The sequence below is a fragment of the Amphibalanus amphitrite genome, unplaced genomic scaffold (genome assembly GCF_019059575.1).
Source record: "Amphibalanus amphitrite isolate SeventyFive unplaced genomic scaffold, NRLGWU_Aamphi_draft 000119F_arrow, whole genome shotgun sequence".
Classification (NCBI taxonomy): domain Eukaryota; kingdom Metazoa; phylum Arthropoda; class Thecostraca; order Balanomorpha; family Balanidae; genus Amphibalanus; species Amphibalanus amphitrite.
In genome coordinates this window covers 692,511-716,772 of record NW_024881614.1, presented here as the reverse complement: position 1 = coordinate 716,772, position 24,262 = coordinate 692,511, and the positions used below count along the sequence as shown (strand labels likewise).

General features: G+C 49.2%; 2 protein-coding genes across 8 annotated transcripts in view; one reads left to right on the top strand and one right to left on the bottom strand.

Moving 5' to 3' along the window:
- LOC122381393 (mitochondrial import inner membrane translocase subunit Tim9-like) overlaps positions 1-9,924 on the bottom strand; it is a 12,465-nt gene extending 2,541 nt beyond the window's left edge. The window contains exon 1 of one of the 5 annotated variants that reach the window (XM_043365491.1): positions 9,904-9,924. The gene's annotated coding sequence lies outside the window, so the exon portion shown is untranslated. Of the gene's footprint in view, positions 1-3,669; positions 3,827-5,328; positions 5,409-9,903 lie in introns of those variants that run through there. The other 4 variants (XM_043365495.1, XM_043365493.1, XM_043365492.1 and 1 more) reach the window with 4 other exon arrangements.
- On the top strand, positions 4,660-24,262 carry LOC122381390 (Bloom syndrome protein homolog). 3 transcript variants are annotated; one of them, XM_043365474.1, is made up of 17 exons: positions 4,660-4,738; positions 9,763-9,881; positions 10,467-10,810; positions 11,012-11,175; positions 11,488-11,746; positions 11,976-12,142; positions 12,513-13,322; positions 13,592-13,694; positions 14,197-14,315; positions 14,779-15,011; positions 19,485-19,622; positions 19,962-20,193; positions 20,594-20,679; positions 21,017-21,159; positions 21,539-21,877; positions 22,906-23,105; positions 23,355-24,262. In XM_043365474.1, exons 2-17 carry the CDS (start codon positions 9,796-9,798, stop codon positions 24,024-24,026), a joined length of 4,095 nt encoding a protein of 1,364 aa, XP_043221409.1. In that variant the 5' UTR covers positions 4,660-4,738; positions 9,763-9,795; the 3' UTR covers positions 24,027-24,262. The 3 variants fall into 3 exon arrangements, with proteins under 3 accessions (XP_043221409.1, XP_043221410.1, XP_043221408.1); XM_043365475.1 differs by lacking the exon at positions 4,660-4,738 and adding an exon at positions 7,985-8,002; XM_043365473.1 differs by lacking the exon at positions 4,660-4,738 and adding an exon at positions 8,142-8,409.

Here is a 24,262-nt window from a genome sequence, read left to right as displayed (position 1 = left end):
ACTCAAGAAGTGGTAACAATCGCCATTCAAACACTTTTCATAGCACAGTTCGCCCTTTTCATTGCCTGTGCTCGGCAAGTAACTGGACGCGTGAGCCCCTCGGACTCATGGCAAGCCAGACGGGCATCTCGGGTGGATGCTTGCTCTCAGGTCGAAAGCGAAGGTGCGATCCACATGTGGAATAGTGTCTCCACCAGCTGAGGTGTAAAATTCGACAATGGAAGGCGTTTGACTGCCACTGCAGCCTGCAGGTGAAATAAGATTCATCGTCCATATGCATGCACCTCCATGTTTTTACTACCCTGCATTGGACCCTGTGACAGACGGCGCAGGCGGGTGTTCTGCGTACGAAATTATGCCCCCGTCACCTTTTTCCTATTTTTGTACCTGATTCCTGCTTGTTGATGCACATTAATTGTTCATTTATTTGGAAGATTCCAAAATTTCTTCCCAGAGATCAAAAGCAGAGCCCCAACTGTTCGGTAACGGCACCGGTTTGTTTCTTCCGGTGCTGAATGCGCCTTTTCTTGGTGGTCTTGCCGTTCCCACCATGCAAAACATCTGCACTTCCTCAGAATTTATCGATGATCACATATTCTTAAGATCTGGTTACACCCTATGACGTAATGTGACGCATAATGATAGCATGTTTGTAATTTGTGTTATTTTCACAAACTTGCGCGAACAGGTCCCGGAACGCTTGCTGACTTACCGGCACAATGTTTTCTACTAGTTAATAGCAGAAAGTTGAAATCTGAGCTGGTAATAAAGAATAAATGGAAGTATTCACCTGCCAAAAATAATAAAAATCTGTCCATAATTGGAGATGCTATGCTTAATCAAACTTTGTCCAGTTTCATACTGACCACCCGTTATATAAAACCGGCTTTTTATTATTATATTATATAAGTTTTATATAATATAAAACTTGGCATAGCTTATCATCCATCAATTTTTCATCGTGTGTGAAATTGTGGAACCCAGGGCCGGCGCGGAATCTCAGAGCACCGGCCCGGCGCGGGTTAATTTTCCCAAGGTAAACAACGAACGCCGTTTGCGTTTGCGTTTTGCAAATCCGTCCAATAGTTTCGGAGATAGGGGGGGGGGGGGCAAAAATAGCCCCACCAGTGTGTATCTTAAGGTTATGTGATCCGAGGTCAACCTTTGACCTTGACCTTTCGAAGTCAGCACATATATGCTACGAGACGAATTTTTTTTCTACACCGCCACCCATGAACAGGTGACCAGGAGTGCCCCCTCCCTCTATCCCAGCGACACACAGAACCTTACGTTAACACCAGAAAACTTAATATGACAAGTCGCGGCACTCCCTGCTAAGAGTAAGGAAAAAAAAAAACAAAAGAAGGCGAATATCAGAGGAGTAAGCATGCTGTTAATAGATGGTATAAAAGAAGCAAAGTAGTCACAACTGCAAACAGTTAGTGACTGCCCTCCTCATCCCTGAAACGCCCACTGATGCTCACTCACACAGGGGAAAGTTAGTGGGAGGAAGACAACTGAGGGGGATACAGTCATACATACATAGTGGATTGTTGTAGGTAACATCTCTGGTCAAATTCAGGCAGGGTCATTTACTGAGCCTCTGTAGGGCCGTCCAACTAAGCAAGGCTTGTTGTCAAATTACGAGAGGACTTCGATGCTGCTAATTGCTCTTATGCAGTTTTTGCCTAGCTTTATTACTTCAAAAGTGATACGTGAAAAACTATCTCTAGAGACGCTATTTTGACTGAAATGAAATCAAGTATACATCATTTTGTTGCTAATTCGTTGAAAAACACGGTCATGAGAGTTTCATGTCACTATCTTTCATAGATTCGCCAATATTGGCTAAGTAATTTGGATAATTGCAGCTTTCCCCGAAATTTGACCTTTGATCTGTCATAACTGGGTCAACTATTGAATTAGGGTAAAAACCAATCGCGAGTAGGTACTCGTTGAGAGCAATCGACTGCTCTTTGTTGCGAACGACGCTAGTTTCGAAACGCTGGGGGAGGGGGGTCGCAACTCGCATTGACCCCTCCCCCTGCCACGCCGCGTTAGGAAAAATACCCTGCCAGGGCGAGGGTTTTGACAAACAGTCGAACTGATAATAGCCGTTTTCACGACGGCCATCTGGTACGCATTTGGTGCAAATTAGGTGCAGATTTGGTGCAGATTTGGTCAAATGAGGCTCATTGTGTTTCTTAAAATTGTGCTTCATTGTCTTTCTATCAGTTTGGGCTGCACATATGCTTATGTTTCATTTTTCTAATTTTCAAACATTATTTTCAATTAAAACACTGAAATAGTCATGATATGAAGATATTTATTGTAAAAGAGATTTGGTGCAGATTTGGTCAAATTAGGTGCATTCGTTAGATAGCCCGTCGTGAAAACGGCTATTTGGTCTCACGTCACTTAGAGTCTATGTCTCCATGGAATTTGTAGGTATTGCTGGTTATGTTCATTATTTATGTTCCGTACCGACTGCCCAGGTCAGGTCAAATACCCACCTATTGTCAAAATATACCTGTTCGCTGTTCGTAATGCCACTCACACAAAACTTGTGACATCTTTCAAAGTTGTCAGTTTCTCACAAGCTTTTCCCGGCGTACTCCCGATCAAGAGTGAGAGGCGCGCGATAGGAGACGCCTGGCTGGGTGCCGCTCATGGATAGATCGTGGGATGAGTCTCCGACCCGTCTGGTCACGGCGAAACTTAGCAGGGAGGGTTCAGGGCACCTCGACGGCGGCCGAACGCCAGCGGAGCGCCGTAACTAATGGGTGCGACACTGTCAACAAACGCCGCTGAGTGACGAGCCGAGGGGACCGTCGAAACGCGCGGGCCATACAGCCAGAGACATCTCTCGGCGATTTTATGAACTACCTGTGCAATGACTTTCAAATGAATAGAACTGCATAGTGATGCATGCAATGATGATTCACTCTACGGGATTGTGTAGAGAATCGATGTCTTTATGATTCCTAGCAGCCACATTTTTGAAATTGTTGCCATGGCTTTCATGCAATGCACCGCAAGATGAAAATTGTATCATGCAAAACATAGTACAAAATTTGAAAAAAGGCTTGCTAGGAAGTGTTTTCCTTGACTTCGTCAGTTCGAAGCTGCAAACATCACAGCCGTAGGACAATCCGTTATTGAGTTCTATTCGTTTGAAATTTTGATTTTTCAATATGTTTGTCTCAATTGCTCAGTATATGTGGATTGCAGAACAACGGTAACCACTCTGTGATGACGAGGTTAACGTCCTTCATAACATATCCAAAAACGAAGGCAATCGAAGCAACGATGCTCTAGATATTCACGAAAAACGTTTCTCATAGCGTTACGCGTGAAACGCACCCTTAAAAACCAGCTTGCCACCAGGGCACTACAGCCCTGCCAGATGGGTGCGCGGCATAGTGGTTGGGGTACCTGCTTCATGATATAACGGTCTCAGGTCGGCAACCAGCTGGCTGCTGAAATTTCTGACCAATTGTAGGTTTCTAGGCTGTAGGTTATAGATTGTAGGATGTAGGTTGTGGTTTAGGTTGGGTCAAGTTTGGTTTGGTCAGAAAGAAGTATCTCCGCGTATGGCGCCTGCCGCCTCTCCTTGATTGTGGGAGCAAAACACGTGATTGAGCAGAATGTGGAAAATACAATACTCACCACTCACCTATACCAAACCTACACACTATGCACTTTCAATACCAAGCTATGATAATATAATATACCCAGCCCTAATGATAATTTTGGTGATTTGCGACCGACTAGTGCTTTCAGAACCTTACGAACGCGTTGGCCACGGTGTGGAGGTTCCACCCTGTTCTAAAAGCATGTTAGCTAGAGTAATTCTGTATGAGCAGCGATACACCGTTCGTGCATTGGTTGTCACAAGGTTGTCAGCAGAAGTGCTTTCGCTTGTGTCGGTAATAGAACAAAATAAAATTGTCGCGCACTCGTCAGAAATGTTTTATATAAGGCTACCAAATTTAAATATGGTTTCATTCAGGCCCATGTCGTCCCCTATCTCCGTGTGTGTCCACTAACACGAATGACGTCACGCATGTGGGCGGAGCTATGGGCGGAGCCTAACGCACGCGGCAGTCCAAGCCGCCATATTTGAATTTATATTTTAATAGAATCTTGCCGATATTTTGGGTGAGGTCAATTTATATGGATAGCTTGGTGACAGTTAAGCTTTACGAATAATAATTTTTTATGGATGTGAGTATATTCAGCTTGGAATTGCAATTAAAGTTCCGCACCGCATAGATTCGAACTCGGGACCTTTGGAATACTGCGCGGGCACGCTAACCACTACACTACCGCGACCGCGCGGCGGCCGGCGGCAGGGAGGCTGCGGAGACATGGGGGACATTTTACGCTTTTGTGAAAAAAGCAAAAGATTTAGCGAAAAACACGTAAAAGATAACTTGCAGAAAATTGTCTGCTCTTTCAGATAAGATACTTAGGTTTGATATATCTTGTGCAGACTTCATTCTACAGTGCTTCGAAAATCGCTCATTTACATGGGGATTGAACGGGGCTTCGAGACTTGACTCCAAATGACGTCACGAGCTGACGTCACGAAAAGGTAGAATCGCCGGACGACCCTACCTGGTATATAGGGCCTTGGTTTCATTTTTTTTGTAATGTTTTTCAAGTTCACGAACCGCGCGCAGAGAGGGAGTCAAGGTCTTGAGCCAAGAGTCAAGGAAGGGAGGCTGTTTTCGATGTAAGATTTGATACTTGATAGTTTGTTTTTGGCCCACAATTTTGAGAAATGATTGTGTTCTTTTACAATAAACTATAAACTTAATTACCTTTATTAGAACAAGTTTGTTTTAAACTGCACAGTAGTGCATTACAAGTAGGGTAAGGTGCCTAATTAGCGACCCCTTTAATTTGAACCGTCATTGCTCGCGCTCTGTGGGTGCCAATGTATTACTGGCTTGATTTTCGGAGAGACCGTTCATTTTTCTATTAAAACATAGTCATTTTCTGCCCCAATATTCTCTAACTTATTTGTAGTGAGCATTTTGGCAAACCATTGCAAAAAACGCTAATAGCAGTTGGTGACATACCAGGGAAATAAGCTAAAATTAGAGCGCTCTATTTATTGCTCCTGCCCCATGTTGAAGAGATACCCCTAAAAGCGTGATCTTTTATCGGCCCTTACGCAGCAAGGCAGTAATTCTCAGACCGGTGGATGGTATCAATAGAAAGACAATGCGTCAAAGATTAACATGAATTAATTAAAATAACATTAAAATGTTAATTAAGCGTGGAAATTAGTCCCAAACATAAGCTAATTATTGCTCCTACCTCGGCGACGGCGCTCCCCGCAGTCGGCGGAGAAGCTAAAATAAAAGGCACCATCCTCCTCCGTAAGTCAATTTTAGAGCGGCCGAGTGGGCCGATGCGGGGTCACCAAACTGAGGTGAGACGTGGCTAGTAATTGCAAACCGCCATAGAAATCAATATCTTAAGACGTACAATATGGGATGATTACTCTGAAGCTGGAGTGAAAGCATGAGTAGATTGCAAGAAACAAAATGCATAGATTGGTTGAATTATGTACAATAGGCACAGCTCAGATGAAGCCATTTCTATGATGTTGACAATTGACATATGACATAACCCTTCCTCTCCTCACCTATGACCTAAGTGCATTGGCAGTTACCGGCATAGTTTTTGAGCACGAGTGTAATTCGCCATCGGACCGCAATACATGTTGCTAGGCTGCTGCAATTACAACGAACATACGAATACTGCCTTCATTTGTAGACGTTTGTTTTTTAGGCGGTCTTTGACGTGCAAGGGGGCATATACCTGTCGACAACTTGAGTTTCTCCGAATTTCAAAAACTCCCAGAATTTCAATTCCTTATGCACTGTTGTAGGTACAGCTATGTTCACAAGTTTTCGTTTCCTCCTGTTCTAAAAAGGATGATATTTGTCGATTTGGTGCGTCGCTGATAGGAGGGTGCGTTTAATAATTAGGCCCAACGCTTTCTGCATCCGCGAGTACCTTCAAAAGGGAACAACAGTTTCCATTTATTACACTATGGGACATGTGACAAAATGACCACTGGAACACGCATGAAACGGAGCTCATATTCCTAAAAATGTCTACAATCACTTCTTTTCTGACACTATTAGCAAATACCATCTCAAGTTAGGTGGTTGACAGACAGTCAATGGAGATCTGGGGAGACTGAGTGATGCCAATTCACCACTTAACTGATAATGAGGGCCGAGGGAAGAGAAACCTGCAACATGCACAACTGACAACTTGACAAGTAACAAAACACTACCACTATTGCGCAGTGCACAACAAATTACAGCAGCCAGCCCAAAAATGCTTTTGGTGGCTAATTGCAAAACAAGTCACTAATAAATGTCTTAGTTGCAGCTGAACACTGCACAATAATCACACTGTTCACACACTGAGCGAGATGCCACAGGTGGTTTGAATCACACTTTGGTTCAACTGCAAATCTGAAGTGTTGTCATGAGGTTCATGCCTCCATGATCACAGCACTTTGGTTGTGGTTGGCATAACACTTGTAGTCTGCAGAGTTCCACATGAACTGCAGACACCTCATCTGGTGGTCTTCATGTTGCTCAACTTCTTCAGGAGGCAAACGTCGACCACCCAGCGGAAGCATGGTCCTGCAGAAAAGAAAGGTAATGCATAAGGTACAAACATTATCTGCTGAAACAGCTCCTTCTGTTGGCTGTTATTATTTATTTATTACAGCCTACAACATGTATTAAACTTTTAACATAGGTAACATAACAACATGTATTCCATGTATATTACATTTGTTGAAGTAAAATACTGCCGGCTATTTCAAAACCAGAAAATGAAATTATATTGTGGCATAATTCGCCTGCTCAGCTATCAGTATCAAATAATAATTAATTTAATATTTGGCATATTCTATATAACACATTCATAGAATATTCTACTTCACGTCACAAGGACTCACAATCTTTCTGTTGGGTGTTTGATTGACGCATTAACTAAGTTTGTCTTAGGTTTTATTATTGCAAAAAATTCATATTGCATTATTGTATCAAAATACTGCCAGCAATAACAAAACAAGAACCTGAAATGCCAACGAGCAAGCCGCCTTTCCATAAAATGGATTACTTTGAAAGGAATTTTAGTTTCTTTTAAGGAAAAGGAGAAATGATTATCAGGTAATTATCAGAAAACCACTCAACCAGCAAGTGGCTGGGTGGTTTCACAGCAAACATCAAGCCAAAACATATACTTACATCTAACAATTGAGCCATTTGACTACTACAAGGATATGTGAGCAAAATAAGAATCAAATTATCCAATGTTGACTTCCTTGCAAAGTTTATGCCTTATTTTATGAAAATGTGTCACTAGAATATGATACTTATCATCGAATATTATTTAATTTACGATTTATTTCGATCGGAATGCACATGGAGTCCCGCGCCATTTTCGTCGACGATGAATATGATCGTGTTTCATGAAGAGATAAGGGGTTTCAATGGTCTTTCAAAGCAATAATTTGATGCAAAAATTTGTAGGAAATAATATGAAGCTGGTTCAAATGGCCATCAACCATTTAAAACACCGAATATAACTCACAACTCCCCGACGACCACGCAGCACCGCGCACGCCACACTACTGGCACAATGCCAAAACTGCTGTCACAGCGGAAATGTTCTTTTTTCTCGATTGCAATTGTGGAATTATTTATTAAACAGAAGATGATCTTTCCGAAAAACCGACTGATTTCATACACAGATGCATGGAAAATAAAAAAAATCCCGGTAAGTTTATTTGTATTGTTTTGTCGATTTTGACATGCTCCTAGTTTGCAGCCATATTTCGATATGTTCTACAGGGAGTTCAGAATTATTTCAGGACCAATCTTTTCCTCATTCATTTTCCCGTCGATCATGAAATTTTTAGAGCGGAACAATTGGTTTCCAGGCGGTCCGAGCGGTTTTCGTGAGAAGGGTGCAAAAATCGGCGTCATTTTTAGAGCCTCGACACCAGCTCAACACAGGACCCTATGGGAGACGGTGAAGTAGCGGGAGCAATAAATAGAGCGCTCTAATTTTAGCTTATTTCCCTGGTGTGTCACCGACTGATAGGGAACTCTTCCCGATTAGCGACCGGGGAGGGTCGCTAATAAGTCTATGGGTTTCCCCATATTAAAAATGGCAAAAAATGCGACGCCTGAAAAGATGAAATACGATCTCAAAAAGGAAACCTATACGCAAAGTTTTCAATCACTCGAACAGGAACGTTTATCCAACACATTTACGGAAGTAAAAACTGATCACGTGATGCACCGAAAGGCGAAAAGAAGGCGGAAACCCAAATTTTGCGGGCTATCTCGTATGATATTCGAGGTCCGTGTTGAATTCGGCACCCCTGCAGTCGGTGACGACATTTGGCATCCCCTGCCACACATTGCAAGCTTCAGCAACACCTCATTTTCATTTCTCTCTTTTCCCCTTTCTTTCCCTTCTTGAGCTATTTGCGACCATGTCAGGCGCAAATAGGAAATATGAGTTGCGACACATTTTTAACCGCCATGCTGTGCACAGTTGAGCGATTCACTATGGGAAAACGGCAATCAATTGAAGAAGGAATGTCGATTCAGAATAAAAAAGGTGCATCATCCTAATGTGCATCGCTTTTCATCAGAGAGGGCCCAAACACACACATTTTGGATAAGAAACTCGTCATTTTTATTAAAACTCACCTGAAACGTCCCACCAGAAACATCGACGACCGGAAAATAATTTAATTTGATAACCAAAGTATGGCTGACCTTTTGACGATATTTTTACCCCGTTTTCTCCTGCCAGTTTTTCTGTAGGGAGGTAGGTCGCAAATCGGAAAGGGTCGCTAATTAGGCACCTTACCCTAGTGATTAAACTGCACAGTAGTGATTAGGAATGAAAATCCAACGATTTTGGAATTGAGTTTTTTGTGGCATGCTCGGTGCTCCCCTGCAGCGCCCAAGACTGCCTTTTTGAATCTGTAACTGATATACCTATGATGCTAAGGAAAAGAAAGAATAGTGGGCATTTGGCCATAGGGACTGATGATGGTATATGTGAAGAAGTCCAAGTGGTAGGTTGTAGGTTGGTAGGTTGTTTAGTAGGTTAGTAGGTAGGTAAGGTTAGGTGAAGTAAGATTATGTTTTTTATATACCTGGACTTCATCTTCACATTCCCTGAATACTGTTGGGACTCATGTCATGAGCTGTGACCAAGCTGAAACAGCCCTGATGCTAGTTTTATCAACAGAACAATTGTGAGCTACCATTGTACTTTGCCTTAAGTCACCCTGAATTTTGGCAGACATTTGAAGAATGACTGCTCATATGAAAAATTATGTAAGCTCTATACTATCCTGAAATGATTTACCTAGCTATGCATACCTATTTCTGATATGCTGTGGCAGCTGTAATTCCTCAGCATGGCTAGCTAAAATTTTGAGACTCCAAGAAATAAATACCCTCTGGCTGTGAATATTCTAAATTACTGGCAATTTTAGTGCCTAGCACTTGTGCTGTTCATTGTTCAATTGCCCTTTTTCACTGAGTTCTTTCTAAGTAACTAGAGCTTGATTCTGGTGGGTCAGGTTCAAGACCTCCCTATCTAGTTGAAGCCAGATAGTCCTAATAGTCTGAACTAAGGTATGCTGTTTACTGTTGTGTTCACTTTTGTTTTTACATTTATTTTCCTTTTCAGACTAGTGACTACAAGTATGCTTGCTAAAAAATCATGAAGAAGTTCAAGTTCAAGCCTGTTAAACTGAAACCAGACAGCCATGCTAATGCCTCTGGGCAAAAGACACTGTCATTCAACAGGTATGCCTGAAACTTTCCTGACCTTATAAGTTCTTCCATGATGCCAAAATATCAAAATCAGCCAGCCCCTTGGGAGCTAAAGCTGTCAACAGTTGGTTGTAATCATGGGAGAGAACACATTTACTAGAGCCTACAATTTCAGAATATGTTTAATGAACCTTGACCCCATCAACAAATGCTATTACCACCAAGCAATCCTTTCTCCCAGCTGCTTATTGGGGAAGTAGATTATGATGACCACAATATAGCTGTGATATACCCTCACACTCTATGTGAATGGCATCTTTATTTTTAGCGCCTACCTTAAGTTAATCCATGAATGAAACTGATTAATGAAGGCTGCTCTGGAGTCTGAACTGAGACTCTGATATAGGATTTAAGTCGTAATACCTGAGCAACTAAAGCCTAAGCTCTCAAAACTTGGGAGTTGGACTAACTGGCAATTTGGTGTTGTTGTGTCCTCTGCAATTAGCTCTGCTCAGCATGGTTTCTGCCCTGGAAAGCCTCCCATCCTAGCAGATATAAAACTCATTGATAAAACAGTGTTTTTTTGTGAACCCTGATTACACTGTGCTATACTTTCAGTGGAAATGCTCCAGCTTTGCTGACAACCGACGCCAGGCGCTCATTGCCAGCAGCGTCCTCAGCTCTGGCTAATGGCGCGGCCAAACGGACCTCACTGCCATTCACCGCTCCCGCTCAGCTCTCCGGCGCGATCAGACAGCCCGCACCCCCACCGGCACCTCCTGCCGCGTCCGGCGGCCCGGCCAGGAAGTCATCTGCTGCTGCCAGGCCAGCAGCGTCCCCGCCCAGGCGGCCCTCCCTGCCTCAGGCCGTGGCGGCGCCCGTCCCCGCTCCACCGCGACCTCCGGCGGGTGGAGCGGGTGATGATGAAGACTTGGATGATTTTGACCTCAACAGCAGCTTTGGTGAGTGATCTAAAGAGGCAAACCACATGTTTTCCACACATATTTCTCGATTTTCGATGTTTCATAGCGTATGAAAATGGCTATTAAGAAATGTAGACACTGGTGTTTACTTTCATCCCAATGATTTCTTTCAGCAATGTTTGTGATAACTTATAAACATCGCAATCCCCGAGCAATGATCCCGTTCCTTGCCGTTGCCAGTCTCGGCCGAGCCGACTCGCAGCGTTAGCCGGCGGCGTCGGCGTCGAACGGGAGTGCTGCCCAGCGACGGTGAGGACAGCGGAGACGACTGTATGCTGATCGGCAGCCAGGAGTTCACGGCAGCCGTCATGGCCGACAAACAGCCCGTGCAGCCGCCGGCGAAGGTAGGGGAGCTCCAGGTTCAGCGCTGATCCTTGCATAGGAACAGGGTGGGACTGTGAGTGTTTGCTTTTTGCCACAGCTGATTCCGTGTTTTTTTTTTTTTACTTCTAGGACCTTATCTTAGGCCCTCATGATCAGCTTAATGTCGATTCAGATGTTACCATTCCCCTCTCCATCTCAGTGGTTTTTAAATGTTTAGACACTTTTGCGGGGAAATGGTGAAGGTATCCTGACATATTTTGTTTTGTTTATGGGAAAGTAGACTGAACCGCCGTGACAGCGATCCCTCTCAATATTGGTCTCTTTCACGACAGCCACAAACATCGCCCGAGACCGGGCCCGGGGCGCAGACCGAAACCGTGGCGCAGCCACCAGAGGACATCATTGTGCCGTCACTGACGCCGCCACCAGTGGGGCTGCTGTCGGGCCTGGCCGCCGAGGACCCTCCGCCGCCGCCCCCGCCCCCGCCCCCGCTCGCGCCCGCCGAGGAGCCGCTGCCGCCCCCGCCACCTGACATGGACGTCGACGAAGCATTAGAGTGGATGTCTTCACCTGAGCCGGCTAGGGACACAGGTGGGCGTGTGGACGTGGGAGAGGGCCGTTAGCTGTGATGTTATGCAGTATATTCTTTTGAGCTGCTCAGAATAGCCTCTCACATAATCATTGTCAGTCTCAATTATGATTTGCTTATCCGCCTTATGGTCATCAGCAGAGCAGCCCCTTATTTGCCTTTTGTAGTCTGGCTTTCGCCACGACCACACCCCTGACAGCTGTTCTCCCGCCCCGTTCGTTTCCCAAACAGCCGGGTGGCAGCACCCCAGTCCTCCTACGCCACAGCTGGAACCAGAAGACGATGACGTGATCGGCTCCTCGCAGCCCGCCGCCGAGCCGCTGAATACCCCTGGCCCTGGCCCTGGTGGTGTCTGCACCGCGCCGGCTGCCGCCCGCCCGCCGGTCCGCGATTCGCCGGTGAGAGGAAGGGAGAGAACGAGGCTTATACTATGCAGTATGCACTTTCAGTCCGTTTCCTAATCTTGTGAGCCACATCTTAGCTTATTCAGGGCTTTGAATTTCCAAATCCTATTTTCGAATATTTTTAGATATTCGGTATGATAGGTTTCTGTGGCAATATCTGCACCACTGCACGTCCAGTCTCACCTGCATATATTGCGCTTTCTTTCAGAATATTCTGTCAGCTCAGGGACATTTAACTTTTCAGGCGTTTCCCCTTTCTAGGTGCTTTAGATTATGTTATTATTGGTTTCTATGCATATTTACTGCCGTCCTTTGTACGGCAGATTAAGTGTCAGCAATTACATCTTCCGGTCCTTTCCTGCAGGCCGCGGAGCCGTCGTCGGCCGGACTCAGCCCTCCGCCGGCCCCGGAGACGCCGTCATCAGTCAGTCCGCAGGCTATGAAGCTGGCGGTCCGGCTGGCCGACATGCTGGAGGCGCTGCCGGCCGTCTCGTTGGACGGTGTGCCGGGACTGGACAGCGCCAAATGCCGGCGGCTGCTGGTGGCTTACCGGCGACTGACGGGCAGGCCCGCCGCGCCTGCCGCCGATCCTTCCCCGGCCACATCCAGTCCCGGTCAGCCCCCAGCGGCCAAGGCGACATTCAATACCGGCGTGTCAGCGACCAAGGGGATATTCGGCTCCGTGCCTTCGCATGGTAGCTCGACGTTTAGCCCCGCATACTTGGCTCCTAGTGCCACATTCAGCCCCGCTTTCTCGGCTCCGAATGGAGTCTCTAGTCCTGCCTACTCGGCATCGAGCGGAGTCGCTAGTCCTGCCTACTCAGCGCCTAACGGGGTCGCTAGTCCTGCCTACTCGGCCTCCAGCTCGACGTTTTGTCCCGTCGCCCCAGCTCCGAGCACAATCTTCAGCCCTGCCACAACATCAACTCCCTCTACGTCATATACTCCCGCCTCCACATATTCCAATGGAACATTCAGTCCGGCTGCCCCCCGTCCCCTGGGGGTCCTGTCCCCGCTGGTTGGAGGCTCCCCCAGCGCGGCAGCGGCTGCCTTCGCCACGCCCCAGCCGGTGGGGGGAGCCGCGGAGCCTGCCAGCTATGGCACCGCTAAAAAGGACGACAGCGGCTCTGCCGAGTTCAAGAAGACCTACCCGTTTAGCGAGCAGATGACCAAGGTTCGTACTTACTCTTATATCTTCTCACTTCTCACAGTGCATGTTTCGTGACAACCGAATGTCGTATTGGTAACCACTAAAAGTCCTGTGCTAGAAGCTCAATGAGAGAGTGTCTGACCCTTGAATCGACAAAGGGTGATAACATACTGACTGATTTGAGCCGCTTTGGTGACCAACGAGCTCTGGTTAGCGAGGCCTCTGGCCTAAGGAATTAACTGCGTGCTCCGTTTCTCTGTCGTGACAGTGCACGCATTTGCCCGTGTTCGCAGGTGTTCCGTGAGATGTTTGGTCTGCGCAGTTTCCGCGTCAACCAGCGGGAGGTAATCACGGCGGCCATGCTCAAATACGACACCTTCGTGTTGATGCCTACTGGTGAGCCAACTACCGCCAGGACGGTGGATGAAGGAAGAGAGGCAGGACGAGAGTAAAGGGATGGATGAAGGAGGGAGGGAGGGAGGTGCGGAAGGAGGAAAGATAGAGAGGGAGGAACGATAGATAGTGGTTAGTAGACGATGGTGGGTAAACGATGGACGTGGACGATAGAGGATTAGTATGTGGTCGGTGGACGATAGACGTTAGACAATGCACGTTGCAAATGTATTGTGGCTGACCGTTGGGTGAGGAGGTATGAGGATGGGCGTGCAGTGGGACCGACTGAAGCTAGTTTGATGGCGCAGCGCTTTGTTGTAGATTGCATAACGTTTTTCTTCATTCCTTCGTTACCTCTCCATCAACCGAGCCCCTTGACACCGGTCAGCCCACAGCCCACCCGCTACGTACGTACCTCTTATTATCTCTTACGCTCAACCACCGCCCTCCCCCTTCCACTATCGAGTGTGTATGTCTCCGCTCACCATCGGCCATCCCTCGACAGGTGGCGGTAAGAGCCTGTGTTACCAGCTACCTGCTCTCCTGGACCGGGGTGTCACCGTGGTCATATCACCGCTCAAATCGCTCATCCGAGACCAGATCAGCAAACTCAACTCGCTCGACGTGAGTGCGGCTCAGAAACGCTGAGTGCGGCTCAGAAACGCTGAGTGCGGCTCAGAAACGCTGAGTGCGGCTCAGAAACGCTGAGTGCGGCTCAGAAACGCTGAGTGTGACGCATGTGTGGCTGCGATGCTGTGTGGACTTAGATGGCTGGATTTGATGACTAGGAGCTTCCCAACGATGCACAGTCAGGATTTCTTCTTGATCTTTAATTGGTGACTCATACATTCGCATTAAATGGGCTTGGTCCTACGCACTAGATAGACTCTGTTGATACACGTCTTGAATGTAATAGTCCCAAATCAACCAAGCTTCAGTTCACTGTGTACTCACTGGTAAATTCTGCGCTCTTACTGATAAATTTCCGGAGGTATTTGCACCTCGTTTGTCCACGCCCCACGTCACCCATCCCTAGTCTGACCCTCAGCCGTCTGACTCTGGACTCACCCCCCCCCCCCTGGGTCAGATCCCCGCCACGCACCTCTCCGGTCTCAGTTCGTCCGGCTCCACGGGACACAGCGTGTACATGGAGCTGAGTCAGGCGCGGCCGGGCGTCAAGCTGCTCTACACCACGCCCGAGATGGTGACCGCCAGCGGGAGGCTGCGGGACGCGCTCAGCTCGCTGTACAAGCGCGGACTGCTCAGCAGACTGGTGGTGGACGAGGCACACTGTGTGTCCCAGTGGGGACACGACTTCAGGTGGGTGGAGGCGGAGGAGGGTTGTCTTACAGGGGTGTGTGACAGTGGGGACACGACTACCGGTGGGTGAACGGGGAGGGAAGGGGTGTCGCAGCGGGGGCACGAGTTCAGGTGGGTGACAGGTTAGGGGTGTCTAGCCAGTGTGTCTCTAGTGGGGACACGACTTCAGGTGGGTGGAAGCGGAGGGAGGGAGAGTGTCTAGCGGGGATACGTGAATGTCACAGTGGGAGGGGTGTCTATTCAGTGCTGTGTCTCCAGTGAGGCACGACTACGAGTTCAGGTGGGTGAAAGGACCAGGGGAGGCCGGGAGGGGGTGTCTCGAGTTGTCTCTTGGGGATGTATCTCAGGTATGTTTTAACCCGCGCCCGGCTGGGGGTCCTGGATTTCCACGCCCTGCTGGGGGGGGGGGGGGTGTTTGAACACCCCCCCTTGTAACTCGGCTCCTGGGCCACGTAGCGATACGCGGAAGGCGGCGTTCGAAAGAGCGTCAAAAATAATGACGAAATCACTTCGGTCAATTTTTTGGTCAGGTCAAAGGTCAGGTCACCAGAGGTCATTGAAGGCAAAATTTCGCCGATTTCCAGGTCGAATGTCGAAAATTTCCAAGAAGCCAACGCATAACTCGAGAACCAATAGAGCTACAGCGCCGCGGAAAAGCGCATTCGATAGCCCTATTAAAGCCCTTTCTGAGTAATTCTCTCAGATTTGACCTAACGTCAACGGTTTTGCCTGCAGGGGGCAAAAATTGCAAAAATAGCCGATTTTTTCGGAAACAGTTTTTCTGCAATAACTTTTGACCCAAGCCTTGTACGAGCTTACTTTTACCGGCATTGTGTTCCTCTCGTCAAGACGCATCGAATGAACTATAAGTTGACCTTGAAAGGTCAACTTGAAAATTTGACTTCAGGTCAAGGTCATGACCTGACCGGAAAGGGTCATGTTGCATATCAGTCGATCCGTATCGTCGAGCTGAACACATCTAAAGCGTTTTCATCGCTCTAGCATGCCTCTATCAAAAGTTATTTGCGAAAAACTGTTAGATACCATTCGTGACCTAAGACCTAAGATGTTCAGTGTGTCTAAGCCACTTGTAATTCGGTGTTTGGGAGTGTTTATAATGTATTTTGTCCAAAAGAGGCGCATTTCAATTTTCTCCCATTGACTTATAATGGGGAGGTCGCAAAATTGACCTGACCTTAGGTCATCGATATCAAAATTCTGAGATATACATTTTGTACATGCTATTGCTCTTAGCAATCGCTGAAAGTTTCAAAGCGATCGGTCACTCGGGCTGGGGGGATCCGTGCTATCGTAAGTTATATCGGACGTGGCTGCGAAACTTCTCTCGGTACGAAACTTCTCTTGATCGGAAGAAAATCGGAGGGATGAAAAAGAAAGAGCGGCAAATCGGAGCTACGTTGTACGTAAGTTGTTTCGCAGCGTTTAAATGCCAGTTTTACTACGATTTAAATGCCAAGCAGATCAGCTGACCTCGTAGTACCATGTCGATAAGGTCGAATTCCCCATACGTCTATAGTGTAAAAGTGACCCTTATTGCAAATAGGCTGTCAGGGACATCTCCTCCTCTGTAAATTTGGAGGGCTCATGTGTCGGCATTCCCATGTTCGTTTCGGAGTCCATCTGTTCCATTTGGAGCCCGTCAGTTGGCGTCAAGAGTTGGCGCAGCGAGCGCCCCGAAGACTGCGTCTGCGCACGAGGCTTCGCGATGGAGGAGTATTTTGACGAAATCGCCCTCGCTGCAGAAGAAATAGAGGGACTTGTTGAGAAAGAGGAGGCCGCAGTGTGCCGACGACTTTAAACTGTACGCCAACGCCAAGACCAAGGCAATCAGGGGGCGCTCAGATGATCGGGAGGTTTCAATTGATCAGGGACCCACCAGGTGACCAGGGAACCCTCTGATAACCAGGGGTCCTTCCAGTAACCAGGGACTCCTTCAATAACCAGGGGCCCCTCAGTAAACGTGGGCCACTCAGGTTACTGCAAGAGACAGGAGTCCCTTATAACCAGGGACCGGCAAGGTCTCTCAGGTCCGTTTTTGACAAAGCTGTTATTGACGTCATATACGAGCACTTTGCCACCAGCAGAGGGCCCTTTCAAGCCTTTTTAGGGCCATTTAACGTCTCTTGAGTTCCCTTTGAGGCTAAGGGCCTCTTCAGCAGCCGAGGGGTCTTTGAGGCCTTTTTGAGGGCCTCTTAACGTCAGCTGAGGACCGTTGGACGCCATCTGAGGACCGTTTGGTGCCTTCTGATGGCCAGTAGATGCCAACTGAGGGCTCTCTGACACCAGCTGAGGGCACGCTGACACCAACTGGGGGCCTCCTGACACCAGCTAAGGGCGCTTTTATATTTGACACGAGCTCAGGGCCCTTTGACGCCCTTTGAGACCTTCTGAGGTCCGTTTGACGCCAGCAGAGGACCCTTTGGGGTCATATGAGGGCCCTTCGCTGCCTTCTAAGCGGCCTTTGAGGCTTTTTGAGGGCCGCTTGACGCCACCTGAGGACCGTTGCGGTTGGACTCCAGTTACGGACCGTTTGAGGCCTTCTGATGGCCATTTTGCGCCAACTGAGGGCCCTCTGACACTAGCTGGGGGCCCTCTGACACCAGATAAGGGCCCTTTGAGGCCTTCTGAAGTCCAGTTAACGCTAGCGGAGGGCCTTTTGAGGCCAAATGAGGGCCCTTTGAGACCTTATAAGGGCTCCTTGAGACTTTTGAGGGCCGCGTGACGGCATCTGAGGACCGTTGTACTCCAGCTGACGACCGTTTGAGGCCTTCAGATGGACTTTTGGCGCCAGCTGAGGAGGGCTCACTGACACCAGCTGGGGGCCCTCTGACACAAGCTAAGGACTCTTTAAGGCCTTCGGAGGGTCGTTCGACGCGAGCTCAGGGCCCTCTGACGCAGGTTTAGGGCCCTTTGACGCCCTTTAAGGTCTTCTGAGGTAGCTTTAACGTTGGCTGAGAGCCCTTTGGACCCATCTGAGGGCCCTTTGAGGCCATCTTGTGGCCCTTCATTTGGCCATCTGAGGGCCCTTTGACACCAGATGAGGGCCATTTGACGCTAACCGAGGGCCCTTCGAGACCATCTGAGGACCCGGTGACCCCATCTGTGGGCCCTTTGAGGTCTTTTGAGGGCCATTGAAATTTCACCACAATACCCCTGGCTGCGCTACTGGGCATTTATGGACTCGTATGGGCCTGCTGGGGAACGAGATGGGCCCTCCCGGTCTTTTCAATCATTATTTCAGTTCATTTTACATGGTGTTCGGCGGTCTAAAGATTAGGGGCATCAACTCGAATGGGGGGAGGCCCGGTGCCCTCTCCTGTGTGCGGCCTTGCCGACACTACACCGCTTCCCCTCCCTCCGCCATAAACGCACCGCTGCACTGTTAGGCGCCGACAAATACGGACCGGCGCCGCAACCGGCTCCCCCGCGGCCTGCCTTGCGTTGACATAGCCCTTCCCGAACACCAGTGTAACCCCCACGCGGCCTAGGTATCGTCGCGCCCACCTGTCCGCGGCGCGGCCTCTGATGGCGTATCGGATCATTGATGGTGCGATACATGTTTTGGTCAGATTTTCGCAATTAACGCGAAAAATTGCCCAAAACACTTTTTAAATTTCAAAATTGAAAAAAGTGAATACAAAAATGACGTGAAAGTGACCGTTTTCAACGTGTAAATTTAAAACGCTCTAGCGCAGCCATTTTTGAAGAAATCGACTTCAAATTTTGCACACGTGTTCATCAACCATATTTGTTTAACATATATTTCGATTTTGTGAAAATTTTGAAAATTTCTTATATTTTTCTCTTGAGAAAGAGGTAAAGCTTCGCTACGATCGGCCTTCCGATCGACCGAGAAGATTCGTAAAGTTAGTTCGTATCTTCACCATTTGCGATACAACTTGCGTATCTACTTAGCCTACGATGTGATGGATCCCTCCAATATCTGTTCCGATTCAACTTACGTCTGATCGCAACTGCGAGGTGCCTTGCGATCACATGGATCCCCCCAGCCTCGGTGTAGCTATGACAGACATTGAAACTTTTTATGAGGTGAGGTCACTTCAAGTGACCTGGTGACCTGACCTTGAATGACCTTGGTCTGAAATTTTCACAACATGTGTAGAATTGATGTACGATAAGTTGTTTTTGAGATATCTGCGAAAAACCACAAGGGGGGTGTTCAAACACCCCCCCCCCCCCAGCAGGGCGCGGGTTAAGTGGATGGAAGGGTAGGACTCATGTCACACGTTTTCGTGGCATAAACTGAAATACCCGACACCAGCTGTAACTTTTACGGCAACATCCCTCCCACCCCGCATATAACAACTGACACCGTCCGTCTCCTCTGCAGGCCGGACTACAAGCGTCTGAGTGATCTGCGCCGTCTGTTTCCCGACACCTCTAACCCGTCTCGTTCCTGCGTGTAACAAGTCCGTCTGTTGTGTCCCGCAGGCCGGACTACAAGCGTCTGAGTGAGCTGCGCCGTCTGTTTCCCGACACTCCTGTGATGGCTCTGACGGCCACGGCCACACCGCGCGTCCGCAGTGATATCCTTCACCAGCTGGGACTCCGGCTGACCGGCGTCAAATGGTGAGAAAAAAAACGGGGAGACATGACCAGTAAATTGTGAGGCATGAGCGAGCCGAACTAGATATTGGGAAGTTAATTTTGATATTCATTAGGCATAAGTTAGCATTGTTAAATGTATTTTATTGACGTGGATCTGAGTGAGTGTTCATCGGTCTTGCTGCCATTGATATATGGGTTCTTCATTTAAAATATTGTCTAAAACATTGATTTCCTGGATTCTGGTATTTTTCGAATAGCTTAAAGATAACGCCATTAGTAACCATGAACCCTGCAAGTATTCAGGCTCATCCTCTAAGCCAGACCAATAACTAACCCATTAATTTCTCCATTGACTGACAGGTTCGTATCCAGCTTCAACCGTTCCAATTTGAGGTACGAAGTGCTGGAAAAGAAGGGTGCCAAAGTGACCACCCAGGTGGCCGAATTTATCCGAGAGCGCCACCCGGGACAGACGGGCATCGTGTACTGTCTGTCGAAGAAGGACTGCGATCGGCTGGCTGCCTCGCTGCGCCAGGAGCGGATAAAGGCGGCGGCCTACCACGCCGACCTGACCGACCCGCAGCGCGGCGAGGTGAGAGGGATGGGTGACTGGGAGGGGAGAGGTCAGGTGTGTTTTTGTGTGTGTGTGGGGGGGGGGGAAGAGATTCTCGGCGGGACACTCGGTCAGGGGTTGCGAGACCATCAGTGGGATCAATAATCCCCCATTCCCCATTTTAGGCAAGACAGTGCAGTGCAGGGGATGACTACTGTTTAATCCAAGTGGGAACCAGACAGAACTGACATTAAAAAGGGGTTTTTCGATCTGAGCCAATTATATTTTGAGCATCATGTCATTCAATATCGGTCATTGTTTGCCTGCTACCACTGGCAGCTCGTCGGTCTTTGTTGGGTGAATTCCCTGCTCCGTTTCCACCGACAATCGGTGACCATATGTGATATGCCCTGTGTGACCGTGTGCTCCCTGTGTACAGGTGCAGGACCAGTGGCTGGCCGGCAAGGTGAAGGTCATCTGTGCCACTATCGCCTTCGGCATGGGCGTCGACAAGCCGGACGTCAGGTGGGTGAGACATGCCTCGTTTACTCTGCCTCAACTCAGCGTATCATTTATGCCAAGATCAAACTTCTCACTGGGGCGGTGTCTGTCGTACACGGTGACCGGCGTCGCCATCACCGTCCACGCTCATACGATACTCGCCACTGCTTCTCACTGTCAACCGCTCGACATTTTTAGTCTACCACTCAGTACTCACCAGAAGCGTTACTGCGGCTCTCACCGTCCACTTCTCACCGTCAACTGCTCACCTCAGTCCACTGCTCATCAGTGCCACTGCTTCTCACCATTCACTGTTCACCACTCACTATCGAGTGCTCACCATCACGCTGGCCTCTGTCAGGTTCGTTCTGCACCACGCACTGCCCAAGAGTCTGGAGGGCTTTTACCAGGAGTCTGGCCGTGCCGGCCGGGACGGTCTGAAAGCCGACTGCGTGCTCTACTACAACTACAGCGACGTCATCCGCATCCGGCGACTGCTGGCCAGTGAGTGCGGAGACGGCCGGGATGTGCTGCGGTGGGAGGCTGCTGGGATTCGTCTGCTCCTGATGGCAATGATGTTGAAATTAAAACTTTCTGAATATTTTTTTCCGTGGGAAGGTAAAGCGACTAGGTTAGGCGGCCGCCTATGCAGCCGGAAAATGGCTTGTGCATACCATTGTATCTTGAAGAATACGAGCTTCTCAAGGTGTATGCGACACGCGTTTGTTTGAGCTTGATGATGTATTTACAAGATCCCTTACTTATCTCTTAACGTTCAATGCGATAACCTTAAATATGAACCTAGCTCTCAAACAAATAATCGTAGCACTCGACTCGCTCAGCGAAATGCCAATAACCATTGACTATACAACCTCACCGGCAGAGAGTCGCGAGAACGCCGAGGCGCACAAGACCCACGAGAAGAACCTGTGGGACATGGTGCGGTACGCCGAGAACCTCACCGACTGCCGGCGCGCCCTGGTGCTGCACTACTTCGGCGAGCGGTTCGACCGCGCCGCGTGCCGCGCCTCACCGGCCACCGCCTGCGACAACTGCCGGCGACAGGGCGGCGCCGGGCAGCGCCAGGACGTGACGTCACTGGCCCGGGACGTGGTGGGTGCGCTGAGCGAGATCCGCGCGCGCACCTACGGCGGCAACTTCACGCAGCAGCAGCTGGTCGACCTACTGAAGGGCAGCAGAAACAAGAAAATACTGGACAACGGTGAGTCGGTCGGTGGTCTGATCAGAACTCAGAGGTGACTCGTAGCGCAATTACTTTCTGCAGTTACTTGTCGCTGGAATGTTTAGAGGATCAAAAGCAAATTTTCCTAATTCCCTTGCCGTTTAAAGAGTGTCCAATGGTGCGTTATTGCTCTTTGGCCCCGCACTTTACGCGTTTTGACCTCTGCAGATGTACGTTTATTCAATATATCAGTTTTCGCAAGCACCATTTTTCATACACCGTACTCTTCACAGGTCGATTTCTCGACATGTGGTGCAGCCTTCATCAGCCTTGGACGGGCAGCTGTGGTGGCTGAGAAATAAATGTGTCATAGGAATTCCATAAGTTTTTTACATTGGCTTTAGATGTATTTTTGTGTTTTCCTTCGGTTAACCATTGCTGTTTGTGTTTCATTTCCATGGCTCCAATGAGCTCCATATCGGCATTGTCCAGGAACTTTATTTGCTGACCCGTGAATATTTTAGAGTTGATCGTGTTCAATTTCGTGCTTCGCCTATATATTCAGTTTGATATTTCCCTGCGACCTCTTTTTTACGGTGCACTGTGTGCTAAAGCTGGACTCACCAGTACCAAGCTGCTTTGAAGTTCCTTACCCTAACACCATCTCACCATCAGCATGCATCTGGTGTGACGCCATAAAGCCACGTCCCTCACCGCGTTTGAGTCGTACCATGGACATTTCAGAGTTTCTAACTAGTTAAAATAGACTAAAAAATAATGATTTTTTTTTGTAAAATATAAAAAGCCAAGTGAGGCATACCAAGTGAAACATCCTAAGTCTCAAGTGAAAAAGATGAAATCTTATCTTACGTGAAATTAACAAACTTCTTAAATACACATAAGTTGTATTTGATGTAACGCATGTAGACCTCTAAAAACTAGCACCGTCGTGCCGCGAAGTGCTCCAGCCATACCGGCAGTCACTAGTCCCCGTAACCAGTCCCCCGTAACCGTAACCAGTCGGCAGTCATCAGTACCCTCCGCTGACCCACCCTCCCCTGCTCCAGGCCTGGACCGAATCCCTCTGCACGGCGCTCTGAAGGACTGGGAGCGGGGCGACTGTGAGCGGCTGATGCGCCACCTCCTGCTGGAGCGGTACCTCGAGGAGGAAATGGTGGCCGGAAGGGAGGACATCGTGAACGCCTACCTGCGCCTGGGACCGCGGGCCGCCGAGCTGACCGGGCCGGCGGCTGGAGCGGACAGAAAGGTGAGGCGACAGAAGAAAGATGGAGGGAGAGGTGGTCATTTGCGGGCGTGCCCATCTTTCTGTTATTTTCGGCAGCTGACGGACAACCTGCCGCCTGTTACTTCTGCGCTGCGACTAACAGGGTTTATAACGGTTCAATCCTCATACACCGGGCGCTTGTTCAGTTTAGCCCATAATTCTGTGTAGTATGTAAACTGCTTCGCATGCTCCCCACGGTCTGACACCCCTGTGTCTGTTTCCCCTCCTCAGGTGTGGTTCTCGCGGTCGCGGAAGCAGACCGCGTCCACCGGCGGCGGTCGGGCTGACTCGGAGGGCGGCCCCGGCTCCGGCGACCCGGAACGGCGCGCCGCCGTGCGGGAGCTGTGTCTGCAGCAGCTGACGGAGGTGTGCCAGCAGCTGGCGCGCGCCGCCGGAGTACCACCGTCCACCATCATCAACGTGCAGGCACTACACGAGATGGCCGACCGGCTGCCCACCTCGCGCCAGGAGATGCTGCAGATCACGCACGTCACAGAGGCCAACTTCGCCAAACACGGTGCTCGTCTTCTGGAGGCCATCCGGCCGTACGCAGAGGAAGTGGCTGCTATGGACCGGGAGGAGGCGGCGGCGGCCGCGGCAAAGGCCGGCACCAGAGCGGCGCCGGCGGCGGCGGCAGCCGGGAAGAAGGCGTCGACGGCGGGTAAAGCAGCGCCCCGCCGACGGCGTCGTGGAGCGGTCGGTGGCGGCGGCACCCCGCCCGCGAAGAAGGCCAAGACGGGCCAGTCGTGGGCGGCGGCGGCGGCGCGGAATAAAGCAGTGGCTGTGAGCCGCGGACGGGGACGGGGCGCGCCGGCCGGCCGACCGGCGACCTCCACTCTGGGACTGATGGCGCCCCCACAGCCCAGGTCGTTCCTCGGCGCGCCGCGGATGTCACTGCTCTGAGCTTCGGCTGTCATAGTGTCAATGTGTCGGGGTGATTCCGTGCCCAGCGTGACCCCGGCACGCTGATCGTTGTTGGAAGGTTGTGAACCATTTTATATACCGCATGTGTTATGACGTACGCTGACTCGCCTGTTGTTGAGATGACAATTATGTGATTGTGATATTTGCATTGGTTTTTCACTGCCAGTGACAGTCTTAGGCCAGTGAGGAGAAATAAATATTTCGCTTTTACCTTA

Coding starts and splice junctions, on each gene's coding strand:
- LOC122381390 (XM_043365474.1), top strand. CDS start 9,796: ATGAAGAAGTTCAAGTTCAAGCCTGTTAAACTGAAACCAGACAGCCAT. Junction 15,012..19,484: donor CAGTGGGGACACGACTTCAG/GTGGGTGGAGGC, acceptor TGTGTCCCGCAG/GCCGGACTACAAGCGTCTGA. Junction 21,160..21,538: donor CATCCGGCGACTGCTGGCCA/GTGAGTGCGGAG, acceptor CCTCACCGGCAG/AGAGTCGCGAGAACGCCGAG.